Raw genomic sequence first — 15,603 nt, 5'->3', positions numbered from 1 at the left:
CACCTATGTTTATTTCTAGCCCACAACACTCATATTTTGGTGATGCAGGATACAAGATGTCTAAGGCTATTTAAGCTGTCAGCAAATATTACAGTTAGTGTAGTGGATACTGTTCAGCTTCAAGGCAATTCTTTCTTCAACATTTTCATTGGCTTCTTTGAAGGGAATATGAGCTAAAATATTGGTGGCAACAAAATACAGCCCCGTCTCACTCCTTAGCATATCTTTAATGTGTCATTTTATCATTTTCTATTCTTGTAGTGGAATATTGGTTTCAATACAAATTAATTATGATCCAGGTCGTTGTCATATACCCCACTGTTTTTCAGCACCTTGACTGTCTTGCAATGTTGTACTCACTAAAAAGCTGTTTGATAATCAGTAGAACAAGCACAGACACCACAGTTCATGTCTTCACTTCCGATATAGTTTTAATGGAGAGACTTTGTAGATTCTTTTGTGAATAATTTTTAGAAATATTTTCATGACATGACTTATCACATTTGTTGTGAAATCAGTATTTTTTTTTTTTTTTGGGCAAGATTACAAACTCTTGACTGAGGGCACTGAGGAATGGTACCTGAATTACACGTAATTTTTATTGAATGGTTTTATCATCCAATCTATTTGTTCTTCATCAAACAATTTATGGAATTCAGAATGTGTCTCCTCTGGTCCTGCTGCTTTCCGACTTTGAATGTAACCTTTGTGTTCTCCTGCTACTCCACCAGCATTTACTGATTGTAGAGTGTAACCCTGCTTTGTGGGACATTTGTTGCATGGATGTAGTGGATTATGTTCGTATCCTGAGGGATGCAGAAAAGACCACAACAACGTTATAAGTCAGTTTCTTTTCTTGGAAAGCTAATTTAAGCTTTTTTACCAACTGCTATAAGTTTATAAAAAAATATTTTTCATTATAAGCAATTGTATAGGAGATACAATATAGACAGTTAGGAAATGTGAGAAAGCAAACTAACTCTGGTGAGAGAGAAGCTGTAGAAAAATTACAGAAAGTAAGAATGTATTATAGGATTTTGACTTCTTTTCCAGTGCATTGTTCCTTCTTTCTAACTTTCTGCATTTGTCTGTTTTGGTTCAGAATTTGGAGTGACTTTACCTCAAGTTACTTCTCCTATACAGTTGTCATTTTCTACATTTTCCCCTTTTCTACTTGTCCCTTCTCCTTATGAGCATAAGCTCTGAAACTCTTATAGCCTCAGATTCAACACTGTTTGCTTGTGTCAGAAGCACTCTTCTTGTTCTTATTTTAATAATTAAGGAGGACACCGTTCTCACCAGCAAAGCAAATTCCTACATAACTTCCACTGTAGTGAGTACGGATAATTCCTAAACTAATTAACTTTGCACTGCTGTGGACATGTATACACATATTTTCCCCACTGCTCCCCAGGTGCTGTTGGACGTGTATATGCAGGACACCTGGGTTTTCCTTCACTGCTATGGATGTCTATAAAAGCATCCTGAGCCACTGATCTCTCACTGCCGTCGATGGAGTTACTTCCATTTTTCTGTGAACAAAAAATTTTTGAGTATTTATCACACAACATATGTGCCTCATTACGTGCTATCATTTACAGAAAACCTCCTTTTGATACCTTTAATCATTTATTAGATATGACAGTTGTTATGCCCACAATTCGCAATGAGTAAGAACGTGAATGAGCGTGTCGCGTTGGACCAGCCATCGGATATAAACCCCTTTAACTCTAGAATAAAGTGAAGCATTGTTCTGCTTTCAATTTCAAATAAAATTTAGAGATCATCTCTACATTTCATTTGCTGTAATGTATGGCCTAAAATCAACCACATGCGAAGTTTATGCAATGCATTTTTATCTCTGCAAAACTTTTAAAATTTCGCACACAGTCTTAAGTAATTTAATGCAGCACAGTAATTATGGCATATAAGGAAATGAAATTCAATCAGTCATCAAGCGAAGATATCAGAGTATAATATGAGCAAAAATCAATTTTTTTCGCTGAATAGCTTTCAAAAAATCATATGTATTTCCTGCCATCTACAACAGCATCTCTCAACACAGGCACTAACATTTGGCGAGCAGTACATCCATAACAAAGCCATCCTTACGCCGAATGCAGAGAGGACGCCTGTAGCAGCGAAAGGGTTAATTATCAACAAACGCAGAAGACACTATTTCATATGCCATTGACAATAAGTGGTTTGGAAATTATGTGATGACGACCCTTTTTTTTTTTTTTTTTTTTTTTTTTTTTTGGGGTGGGGGTGCTAATGGTGGTGGTTGAATTTATAGTTCACAACTGATTTCTAATATTTTTGGCCTCCAATTTCTTAAATAAATGTGGTGCAGCTCCACAGTCCAAGTATCTTCAGTTCATTGCATGAAATCAAAAATAGACACACAGTTATCGAGCAGAGGAGAGGGCAGCAGCAGAAGTAACAAGATTTAACATTTATAACTGAAAATACCATGTTTATATTTTATTCTTATTTCTTATCATTCATCAAAGAAGTACGATTTTCATCTCTGAGGATGTTATCTTATGGAAATCCAGTCCTCAGTACAGCTAACATGTATTATCATAAATTTTCTTACTATTGCGTCAGCAGCTTCATGACAGAAATTAAAAGCATGCTTAAGAACGGAAGTTATTTAAAAACAAGCTAATAAATAGAACCAAAGAAATACAGTACAGAATTGAAAAATTTATCCAACTGGCGTGAAACTGCATATCTACAGACACTGAATATAACTAATAATTTACACTAATTACGCACTTATTTTACTACTCAACCACTTTGTTACAGAATTTGAACTACGTATCATAGATATTAACAGTAAAGCAGAGGTTCTCACTTTCTTTGCTAGCCACGAAAATAGTTCAATGAGCTTTGCTAAAGATGAGGACCAATTCAACGTAAACGACGTTCTGTACCTCCTGATGGCTTCACCAATATTCAATGGCTCACACAAGTCTAATGGCTGACATTGCACATGAGGTGGTATGCTCTGCAAGGCCTGCTAAAAACAATAATACTTTACACACGACTAGCACAAAAATTAAAACAAGTCAGAAGAGTCTAACAAACACAACAAATTGACAGTTATTCACCTACTACCATTCATTAAACTTAGTAGCATTTTTCCATGTGTATGAATTGCATAGTTACCTGAGCTATAATAATTCATTCAGTTTGTTTATTAATCTTCTATGCAGCTGAAATTTGTGACAGTTACTTAGACTATGCATGTTTTGCATTCTTATTTCCAAAGATGTCGTCAGTGGCAACTTTTTTTTCACACATGCCCAAATTTTCGCTAAAATGACATTCTTTCCAAACACTCATTTAACAGTATAAAATTGCATTCGCATGGACATAATACTGTCCCTGTCTGCTAGAATATGGGCAGCATGTTTATGAAAGCACGGCATACAATCTGACAAAAACTGAAGTGCAGGATTCAACAAAAAAATTGCCACTGATAATGATGCTAGCAATGTTGAACATGGGGAGAAAACATTGCTTAAGATATAAATATGTCTTCTTTATCATCCACTTGCATAATCAAACAAACACAATGAACAACTATGACAACAAAAAATGTGAATAATTCAGTTCCGAAAGATGTCAGGAGTTACCTCACAAAAATTAAATAAATTTTTAGCACATCAAGGTGGGGAACACACAACATTGACAATGTCTCACATTCAAAACAGCAAAAGTTGGTCTGAATTCAGTGAATTATTCTACAATAACTGAACATCATTGGATTGCCCATAAGTTGTCTGAAGTACATTTGTTTAGTACTGATAACTACAGAATGTGGGTGAATTAAGAGTTCTACATGTGGTAGTGGTGTTGTATAATTATAACCAATGAGAAACAAGAAAGAAGGCAAATGCCAATGCTGACACAGACAACTCTTCTGGCAGTAGCACCAAAAAAGAGGGCATCAAGCCACCAGTGTATTTTACCACTTAAAAATTTGTTAGCCTCAAGATTTACGAACTAGGAAGAATTGCAAAGCAAATGTCAAAATCCAGAATGAGATTTTCACTCTGCAGCGGAGTGTGCGCTGATATGAAACTTCCTGGCAGATTAAAACTGTGTGCCCGACCGAGACTCGAACTCGGGACCTTTGCCTTTCGCGGCCAAGTGCTCTACCATCTGAGCTACCGAAGCACGACTCACGCCCGGTACTCACAGCTTTACTTCTGCCAGTATCTCGTCTCCTACCTTCCAAACTTTACAGAAGCTCTCCTGCGAGCTGTGAGTACCGGGCGTGAGTCGTGCTTCAGTAGCTCAGATGGTAGAGCACTTGCCTGCGAAAGGCAAAGGTCCCGAGTTCGAGTCTCAGTTGGGCACACAGTTTTAATCTGCCAGGAAGTTTCAAATGTCAAAATGCATTGTTGTAATTCAGCAATTCTGTCTGCAGGTTAACATAATGAGATATTTCTAGTTAACATAATGAGAGATACTTCTATGTCTGAAGCAAGCAAAACTGGACCTTTTGGTTAACTTACTTATGTGCTAGTACCATCTCAGTTTATTATCCATCTGGATGGCTATGAACTACAGTTTAGCTACTGCACGGAAGATGTATTGCAGGAAACAGTGAACAATCAAAAGGCTTCAATTGCCATTTAAACTTTTCATTTTCACCACTTTGTACTTCAACTGTTAAAATGTCAGACTTAAGAAAATTTAAATCCTTAAGAAATCTAAAAAACCTTAAGTACTACAAAATTCTACAACCTATTTACCTGATATGTCATATCACAGTTTCCACTATCTGATGGTGTGTCCACTTCTTCTACACATTCTAATGTCTTAACTGGTTTCCCATGCTCTCTTATACTTTTTATGCTGGTGTCTTTTGGGCTTCCTGTTGTCTCCTGGAATACAAATACTTATACACGATTACATTCAACAGCCTACTGATAAGGGGTACAGTAATCATATTTTTGTAATTTTTCACATCTATGGTACGCGAAGTTCAGAATTCAAATATGAATTGGCCAAAGCAGTTCAACGCAGCTCTCAAAATTCAAGAAAATTGATCCTGAAGTTCTCCAACATGCCTTAATTTACTAAATATAGGTCAGTTTATAACAAGACATGTAGCTCTGTCAGGGGCACTTGAGCTGTAATTGCTGGAGTGCTGGTTGAAGTCTTGCTTCAGTATTTTTTTTATCTAGTTGAATTCTAATACCTACATCATTTAAATATAAAATTCATCAAATATATGATAATTAACACACATCTATCATTTTTATGAGAAGTGTATGTGAGTTTACTAGAAATGCAATATCTGAGTGCGTATCTTCACAGAGAGACTCTCATATGTGCATTTTTACAACCTCTGCAGTATGCCCGTTACTATTGGTTAACATTGACATCAGTTGCCAAAACTGAGAGCTCATGCCATTGTTCGTTGGCTGGGTTGTTGGATGAGTAAAGGGATCAAACTATAGGGTCATCAGTCCCTTTTTCCTCAGACAGACAGGTCTACATGACTGTACATGAGAGATAGCCTACCATGCTAAACTCTAGCACCAGAGGGGAGGGGGGGGGGGGGTGTACGAAATGTCAATGAAGGCAAGATAAGGGACAAAAGGGAGGATGATGGGCATGCAAGGTGCCTCATCTGGAGAGCAGCAATGAAGTAACATACATCACCCAGTGCCCGCCACTTACCACAGTTAACTCCACTCAAACTGTCTATGAAAGACTAACAACGTGGACAGGGCAAGAAAAGCATAGAAAGACAAAAGATGAACAAGTCTAACAGACAACAGGAGAAGGGAGAAGAAGAGTAAAAGAGCAGGTAGGGTGAGCACCCAGCTGGACCACCAAGCCTGGACAACCACATCCTGGTGTGGGCAGAGGAGGCAACAGAGTTTTCTCCCAACCCCTCAATAAGGCTACGTGGCCCTCCCTTAACGAGAAAGGCGAAAGCCCCTTCATGAATAAAATGTAAAATTAAATCAGTAGCTGGGGCATCACCTCCTCACAAAAGTGGTAGCGAGTCAGGGAGATTGAGAGTCTGCCACAGGGTGGGTAGTTTGGGGACTGTCCAGCAAAATGTGGACTACTATCAAATGGTAACCACAACGACCATGGGGTGGGTCCTCATGATGGAGGACACGACCAGGCCTCAGCCACGTATGGGTGATGCACACCCGACAAAGGACAGCAGAGTCCTTGTGAGAGGCCTACATGGAGGGCCTCCACAGATTTGTAGTCTCCTTTATCACCCATGGTTTGTTTGGTAAGTCAGTGTGAGTATTCTAGACTCCTAACACTTGACTGCACAATACTGATTGGAGGTCTGTTTCCGGAATACTGATACCAAGAGTCGGTTTACTGGTAGCCAGTTTAACCAGGCTATCAGTGAGTTCATTCTCCAGAATCCCGACATGACCTGGGGTCCAGACGAAAGTGACTGGGCATCCACATTGTTCGAGGGCATACAGAGAATCCTGGACAGCAATGACCAAGGAATGGGGTTAACACTGGTCGACAGCTTGCAAACTACTCAAGGAGTCGCTGCAGATGAGAAAGGACCGACCGATGCAGTAAGCGATACTCTTAAGAGCACGAGAGATGGCTATCAACTCCGCAGTGAAAACACTACAGCCATCCAGAAAGGAATGCGGTTCAGTATGTTTTGTGTGAGTATAAGCAAAGTCCACTTGACCAGCAACCATCAAGCCATCAATGTAGACTACATTTGAACCCCAGGATTCGCCAAGGACAGAGAAAAATTTGAGACAGAGGGCCTTGAGAGGGATCGAGTCTTTCAGACCTTGTGATAGGTCGAGATGAAGCTGTGGCCAAGGGATACACCATGGAGGTGTATGTGAGTGGGCCCAGAGGAGAGGTGGAAGATTAAACTACTGGAGTTCAGAGAGGACGGACCAAACGTGGACTGATCATAATCCCTGATCTAGGCCACTATTGTGGAAGATGGATTTCTGTGTTTGGAAAGAGAAGATCATAGTTTAAGTGCTCAGGAAAGCTGCGAACATGGGTTACATACCTGATAAGTTGCTGTTTGTGCCTGATCCACAATGGAGGGATCCCATCCTTCATGAGTCAACTGGTCACAAGACTAGTTCGAAAGGCTCCTGTTGCAAGTTGAACCCTACAATGGTGTATCAGATCCAGTATGCGCAATGTTGAACCGTATGCCAGACTCCAATAGTAGAGACGGGATTGTATCAGGGCTCTGTAGAGCTGCAGAAGGGTTGTGCGAGCTGCATCCTAGCTGGTGTTTATCAGGCAGCGAAGTGTATTAATATGCAGCCAGCTTAAGCTGGCAAAGACGGGAAATCCACATCAACCGAGAATCAAAGACCAGTCCTAAATGTGATAAGTTGCCACCACATTGAGAAGTTGGTTGTTGAAGTAAAGTTCTGGTTGTGGATGAACAGTACAACATTGACAAAAGAGCACGAAGTGAGTCTTAACCGCTGAAAACCGATAGCCATTGGCAGCCAGCCAAGGGTGACAGCAGAGGTGAAAGCACTCCAGGCAGCACCATTGAGAGCCCATCTGAGCAGGCATTCAGGGGAGTGATGCTGAGGGAAGGATGAGAAGACTGTAAACTGCTCACTGCAACACACTCTAGTGGATGGATGGCAGAAGACAATGGCTGCAAATGGAAAGGTCAATGGCCAAGAAAGTACTGTGTTCACCCTGAAGTGTGTGGGGTTATCAGTAAGCAAGAGGCAAAGGTCAAGTTGTGTTGTGAGTGAGTGACGGAGTGACGGACGGACGGACGGACGGAGTGACGGACGGAGTGACGGACGGAGTGACGGACGGAGTGACGGACGGAGTGACGGACGGAGTGACGGACGGAGTGACGGACGGAGTGACGGACGGAGTGACGGACGGAGTGACGGACGGAGTGACGGACGGAGTGACGGACGGAGTGACGGACGGAGTGACGGACGGAGTGACGGACGGAGTGACGGACGGAGTGACGGACGGAGTGACGGACGGAGTGACGGACGGAGTGACGGACGGAGTGACGGACGGAGTGACGGACGGAGTGACGGACGGAGTGACGGAGGGAGGGGAGGCAGGGCAATGGCAATTTGCCTGATCCCGCACAAGATGATGTTGCTGAAGGGTACTTAAGCAGTGATGTTTCAAGATTACACATGAAATATATCTATGTATACTACAAGCAAATCATCAAAGAAAATAGCATCATCAAACCAACACAAACAGTGGTAATTTCTGAAGAAGCAATGTTACTACCAGAAGACTGATTCCATTATACGTTACAAACCTTACACGAAAACAGTATGTAACATGTGACGAGGTAATTATGATCAATGAACAGAAAGAAGGAATTTTTCCATGGTATTACAATAATCAGAAGTAAGAAAACACACATTTTCCATAAAAAATGATAATTAGGGGTGTGAGTTGCCATATACTTAATGAACTTTATATTTAAATAATGCAAGTGTTTGAACTGAACCAGAAAAAAATAATGAGCAAAGATGATCTCAAACCAGCAGTCCACTGGCTACCACCCTCAAGTGCTACTGACAGAGCCATGCAACACTCCAAAATCTCTCCTACCTTTAATAAATTAAGGTCACTCTGAGAACTTCAAAGTCAATTTTCTCATTTTCTCGAGAATTTCTGACTGTTTCATCTAACTGCTTTCAGACACTGATATTTGAGTTCTGAAGTTCACATGCCATAAACATGAATAATTACAGAAATCTGATAGCAGTGCAGCCCCTTGTGAAATCGGTTCCCAAGATTTCAAAAAGGCAACTACCTCCACTTATTACATGTCTCGACAAAAGCAATCACAAATTAAAGTATTAAAAACTATGCAACAAAATACTGGACAGAATACAGAGTATTCAGAAATCGAACTATACTGTACACATGCACAACAAAGGAAACATCTTAGATGACCATTTCAGACCTACTGAATGGTAAAATTAACTGCTTATACATCCATTTATAAATCAATAACTTAATAAAATCATGTTATAGTCAAATGCAGTAAGTCTCTTTATGCTAGTAAGCACTAGGAGAGTAGAACATGGAAGGAGCCTTCATAAGAAATAGTGGAATACAAAGTGACAGGCATTTGATCAGCAACACTTTCATTACAAAAGTCATATGATTCTAATCAATTCAGAACTTTAAAATAATCCCTGTACCATAAGAAGGAGAGCATGGTTAATTGTGTGACACGTACACACTAGGCCAGTGAATGACAGTCTGCATTCAGCCAAACACTGGTCACCAGGGCACTGGTGTTGGGCTTCTCCTTCACACCATACAAAGAGCCTGAACCAAGGGATTTGGTCATGTGCAATCACAGTTGGCTTTGATAGCTTGCTGATGGTCCCATTTTGTTATTGTTGTAGAGTAGAGTTTTAATTACAATTTCACTGACTAATGAGGAAAGAAGAGGATTTAGCAGTCACAGCATTCGCAATATTTATTTTACCACAAGAAGCTGATGTTCAGAAAAGGTAGGACAAAATTAATGTCTATCTTAAAGTTGAATTAGAATATAGGCAATGTCATATATCTGTTACTGAACTGTGTAAGCCTTAAAATTCCCAAAGATACCACCTCTTTTAGGAGAGCTGTATCTGCAGCAGAAAGTTCATAGATACTCCCACTTTTGTTTGTATCTCTTTGTCATTCACAGCAAAAACATGCCAATAAAGAACACCATTTTCTTTTTTATATAGTGCATATCACTTTCTAATATGCTGAGTTATTTCCCTTTTCTAATAGCTGAGTTATTTCCCTCCAAGTGCCTAGTGTTTTCAGTTTGTTCGTAAGGGCCCATAAACATTTCCATTCGTGTTACAACTATAAGCTTTAATGCTTTCTCCATATTCCACTCTATACTCCAGTATTTTTAAATACTACCTACCCTTAGCAAGAGTAGTCATTGCCTGCAGGGGAAGCAGCAACTAAGTTTTTCAGGACAGCCATGAGTAGCACTCAGTATGTTTTACCGAATGGTTTTGCTCTTTAACAGCAAATTACTGTATTTTATACAGTAAGTTCCAGAGTTTCTGATGATGCTCTTATTAAATCAAAGAGCAAAACAGATGAACAAAACATACTCAGTATGTCTTGTTGATGTATGGAAACACATACACACCCATTCCAGAGAGACACAAAATCGCTATTGAATCAACAAATATTTGATCTGGCATCAACACTATGAGAGGGATCCCAATGCCAACCAACTGCCAATGCTTTGATTTTACAGCCAGCAAACCAAACTGCAACCAAGGCCAACCACTTTATTGGTTCTGATTTGCCACCTGTACACACTAAGCAAATCTCTGTCAACAACATAACTGGCTGTCATTCGTTGGCCTACTGTGAATGTAGCTGTAGAGCTATAATTGGCACCTGCGCCACCTCACCTCTGGGTCACAATGACAACACTAACTCCCTTGCCCCCCCCCCCCCATCACTCTCTGTGGTGTGTGTGTGTGTGTGTGTGTGTGTGTGTGTGTGTGTGTGTGTAGGGACGCAACACCTCCTATCTGTGGCTAATAAAATTTTAAAATCACCCCTGGCCTGAAGCCTTAACTAGACCAATTGAAGACTGCCATCATAATTAATAAGACCTGAGAAACACGTTTACACAGATTCCTTAATATCTGAGTCCCAGAAGGGTTTCGTTGTGGACAAGATTTTCGTAGTAGAAAAATCAATTAAATGTCACGCGGAGATGATATTCTCTACTATGGCTGACTTACTTGGTCGCAAAAGACACGCGACAATAAGGATCGTGCACCTTTCATATGCTCTGCATTTAATTGAGATGTTTCCATCTTGGCAGCTCTTTCTCAACATGGAGAAAACACTAAAAAAGTACAGTCTACATATTGTCAGAAGACTTTAGGTTTAATTCTGTCAATGTCCTGATGTTGCTCACACATCTACTTCACTACTCTGTAGTTCACACGTAAGTGCCTGGCAGAGCATTCTTCGAATCACATTTTCTAACAATGTGTAGGAAAAATGAAGATTTAAATCTTTCTGTGCGAACTAGGATTTCTCTTATTTTCTATGATGATCGTTTCTACCTATGTAGGTTGCTGAGAAAAATATTTTCACATTCAGAGGAGAAAATTGGTGACTGAAATTTCGTGACAAAATCCTGCACCAAAGAGAAACACCTTTGTTTTAATTATTGCTGCCACATCTTGCTTCTCATATCATGACACTCTTCCCTATTTTTTAATAAGACAAAATGAGCTGCCCTTCTGAGAACTTTTTTGATGTCCTCTGTCAATAATATCTGAGAAGGACACACAACACACAGCAATATTCTACCAGAGGACAAACAAGCATAGTGTAGGCAGTCTTTAGTAGACCTGTTGCACCTTTGAAGTGTTCCATCAATACAATGCACTCTTTGGTTTGCCTTCCCCATAACATTATCTATGTGATCATTTCAACTTTAAGTTGTTCATAACTATAACTCCTAGGTATTTAGTTGAATTTTCAGCTTTTGAATTTGTGCGATTTATCGTGCAACCGAAATACAATGGATTTCTTTAGTACTCATGTGGATGACCTCACACATTTTGTTATTTATAGTCAATTGTCACTTTTTGCACCATAGATGCTGTGTGTAAGTCATTTTGCAACTGGTTTTGACGATTTGGTGACTTACTAGACAGTAAATGACAGCATCATTTGGAAGCAATCCAAGAGGGCTGCTCAGACTTTCTCTTAAATAGTTTATATGGGTTAGGAGAAGTAGAGGCCCTATAACAGTTCCTTGTGGAATGCAGATATCACTTCACCTTTACTGGATAATTTACCAGGTTATAATGGTAGGCCTTCCTTGTGGACTTCAGGAATACCACACATACTTCATTTAAAGTAACATTTCAGCAAGTTGAGTGGTAGGGCAGCTGTCAGCCAACTGCTGTTCTTCCTCATGTGCCACATGCTCACTGTGCTGCCTGTTCCGTTGGTATACACAGAGCCTCGTCAATGTGGCTGGCTGCATACAGGCAACACTGCCTTCCAACATTGCAAGGTGTCAATCACAATTACTTTATTCAACAGTAAAATGCATATTGCTTCGAGAGATGTTGCAGTCACTTTTAATGCACTCAAAATCTGATACTGGTCTTGACCACTGTATTTATTAATTTTGTACTGGCTTACGCATTTTGGCTTTATGCTATTCTCCAAGGCTCTACAAGAGAAATACATGAAAGATTATCAGTGAAAATACATTGGATGGTTGGATTAAAAGAGGGGGAAAGGGACCAAACTACGAGGTCATCAGTCCCTTGTTCTGAATAAACAAAGCCACAAGTGTGAGAATAAAACAAATGAGACTGACAACTCTAAACGAAATGAAAGGAAAAATCACAAGAACGATGAAGGGCAACATACATGTAAATGGACAAAGGAGGACGAGAGAACCACAGAAATGGATGAAGAGATTAAAACAACAAAGCAAATTACCATGGCTGGCTGACCATGAGAATAAAAAAAGGAGAAGCCAGCCACTCTGGAACACTTAAAACCTCACCCTAGAAACACTAGGGTGGAGGACACAGAGGGACAAAGGACATGCGCTAAAACTTATATCAAATGATAAAACCCACCCTCATGAATAAAACGTAAAACTGAATCAGCCGATGAGGCGTCATCAAATTAGCAGAAACGAGTCCGGTAAGCCAGATTTCATCGCTGGGCGGTCAAAGTGGGACAATGCACCAGAATATGGGTCACTGTCAACCAGGCACCGCACTGACACTCAGGAGGGTCTTCACGGCGCAGGAGGTAACCGTGGGTCGCAGAAGCATGGCCAATGCAGAGCCAGCAGAGGACAACTGATTCCCTGTGAGAGGCCCCCATGGAAGACTTCCACACCTTCGTAGTCTCCTTAATCACACGCAGTTTGTTGTGTGTACTGTTATGCCGTTCCATCTCCCAAAGCCGAAAAATCCTACGGCGTAAGTCAGGATCAGAGATGCCCATCTGCAGAAGCAGTTTCCACGTAGTCGGTTTGGCCAGCCTGTTGGCAAGTTCGTTGCCTGGGATGGCGACGTGTCCTGGAGTCCACACAAACACCACTGAATGATGGGACCGGTCCAGAGCATAGATGGACTCCTGGATGGATGCTACCAAAGGATGGCAAGGGTAGCACTGGTCGATAGCTTGTAGGCTGCTCAAGGAGTCAGTACATAGAAGAAATGATTTCCTGGGGCATGAACGGATATACTGAAGTGCACGAGAGGTGGCAACCAGCTCTGCAGTGAATACACTGCAGCCAGCGGGCAAGGAATGCTGTTCAAAATGGCCTCTGTGGACGTAGGCAAAATCAACATGACCATCAAGCCATCAAGCAGTCTGTTTAAACCACTTCAGAGCCCCGGAATACGTCAAGGATCGAGAGGAAATGACAGCGGTAGGAGTAACTGAGTCCTTCGGGTCACACAAAACGTCCAGATGAATCTGCGGCCTAGGTGTACACCATAGAGGTGTATGCGGACAGACCTGGATGGGAGGTGGGAAAGGGAAGGACTCCACTTCAGACAGAACGGATCGCATGTGAACTGTAATAGTTAGCCCTGACCTGGCCCGCCGATGCGGGAGATAAACTGCTGCGGGTGGAAAAGGAGGCGGTAATTCAGATGTTCAGAAGAACTATGAATGTGTGCAACGTAACTGGCAAGCAGTTGTGCATGTCGGATCTGCAAGGGAGGGACTCCAGCCTCCACCAGGACACTGGTCACCGGACCCATTCTAAAAGCTCCCGTCACTAGGCGAATGCCACAGTGGTGCACTGGGTGGAGTACACGCAACACTGAGCTTGCCGCCAAACCATAAACCACACTCCCATAGTCAAGGCGGGCTTGAACAAGGGCTTTGTAGAGCTGCAATAGAGTAGAGCGATCTGAACCCCAGTTGGTGTTGCTCAGGCAGTGGAGGGCATTGAGGTGCTGCCAGCACTTCCACTTAAGCTGACGAAGGTGAGGTAGCCATGTCAATCGGGCGTCAGAAACTAGTCATGAAGGTAAAGTTCTGGTTCCAGATGAACGGTACGACGCCGACAGAAGTGCATGACACACAACTTAGCGGCCGAAAACTGGAAGCCATGGGCAAGAGCCGATGACTGCGCCTTGTGGATGGCTCCCTGTAGGTGCTGCTCAGCAACACTGGTACTGGTGGAGCAGTACGAAATGCAGAAGTCGTCTGCATACAGAGTGGGTGAGACGTACGGTCCTACAGCTGCTGCTAGACCATTAATGGCCACTAAAAATAGTGATACACTCAATACAGAGACCTGTGGGACCCCATTCTCCTGGATATGGGTGGGTGGACTACGAGAGGCACCAACAAGGACACGGAAAGTACGGAGCAACAGGAAATTCTGGATAAAAATCTGGAGTGGGCCTCTGAGACCCCACCTGTATAATGAGGCAAGGATATGTCGTCACCAGGTGGTGTCATACACTTTGCGTAGTTCAAAAAAGACGGCAACAAGGTGTTGGCGCCTGGAAAAGGCTGTTCAGATGGCAGACTTGAGGGACACAAGATTATCAGTGGTAGAGCATCTCTGGCGGAATCCACCCTGATATTGAGCCAGTAGGCCACGCGACTCCAGGACCCAACCTGACCAGCACCGCCACCATATGTTCCAGCAGCTTACAAACAATGTTGGTGAGGCTGATGGGACCATAGATACCGACATCAAGTGGGTTTTTGCCGGGTTTGAGCACTGGAACAATGGTGCTCTCCCGCCATTGGGATGGAAAGACACCATCACACCAGATCCAGTTGTAGATGATGATGAGATGGCACTTGTAATCAGACGAGAGATGTTTAAACATCTCACTGTGGATCTGATCCGGCCCAAGAGCTATGTCGGGGCCATATGCAAGAGCACTGAGGAGCTTCCACTCCGTAAATTTGGTGTTATAGGGTTCACTGTGGCGTGTAGTGAAAGATAGGACTTTCCTTTCCATCCGCCGTTTGTGGGTGCAGAAGGCTGGGCCGGGTGGGGGAGTTCCCCGACGCATAGGCTCGAGCATGGTGCTCAGCAAAGTGCTCGGCAATTGTGTTTGCATTGGTACATAACACGCCATTGATTATAATGCCAGGGTCACCTGTTGGGGTCTGGTACCCAAAAAACATCTGATCTTTGTCCAGACATGGGAAGGTGACATGTGGCACCCAATAGTTGACTCATACCTCTCAGCACCCCCGTTTCCTTTGTTTTATAAGCTGGCGTACACGGGGATGCAGCCACTTAAAGGTTATCAGATGTCTAGGGAAGGGTGTCGCTTATATCGCTGTAGAGCTCGCCAATACTCTGTAATTGCCTCAGCAACTTCCGGCATCCACCAAGGGATTGTCTTTCACCGGGGAGGGCACGCTACAGAGCGAGGGGTTGTGTCACCTGCTCAACCATCACATCAATGTTACCATGTGATGCAGAGTCAACAGTGACGTCAGAGGTGAAATTTTCCCAGTCCGCCTTGTTTAAAGCTCACCTGGGCAGGCATTCATGGGCCTGACGCCAGGGCAGTGACAGGAAGATGGAAAAGT

At 42.2% G+C, this 15,603-nt stretch overlaps 1 protein-coding gene across 6 annotated transcripts in view; it reads right to left on the bottom strand.

The window, feature by feature from the left end:
• LOC126419270 (cyclin-dependent kinase 12-like) overlaps positions 1-15,603 on the bottom strand; it is a 100,892-nt gene that overhangs the window by 51,664 nt on the left and 33,625 nt on the right. For 4 of the 6 annotated variants that reach the window (XM_050086430.1, XM_050086428.1, XM_050086431.1 and 1 more), the window contains exons 4-5: positions 4,770-4,901; positions 2,861-3,025 (exon numbers count right to left, since the gene is read on the bottom strand). In XM_050086430.1, the coding sequence (XP_049942387.1) occupies positions 2,861-3,025; positions 4,770-4,901 (297 nt within the window). The remainder of the gene's footprint in view (positions 1-2,860; positions 3,026-4,769; positions 4,902-15,603) is intronic. The other 2 variants (XM_050086429.1, XM_050086433.1) reach the window with 2 other exon arrangements.

The sequence above is a fragment of the Schistocerca serialis genome, chromosome 9, assembly GCF_023864345.2.
Source record: "Schistocerca serialis cubense isolate TAMUIC-IGC-003099 chromosome 9, iqSchSeri2.2, whole genome shotgun sequence".
NCBI lineage: Eukaryota > Metazoa > Arthropoda > Insecta > Orthoptera > Acrididae > Schistocerca > Schistocerca serialis.
Note: the sequence above shows the minus strand (reverse complement) of the source record. Positions and strands in the feature narration are given on the sequence as shown.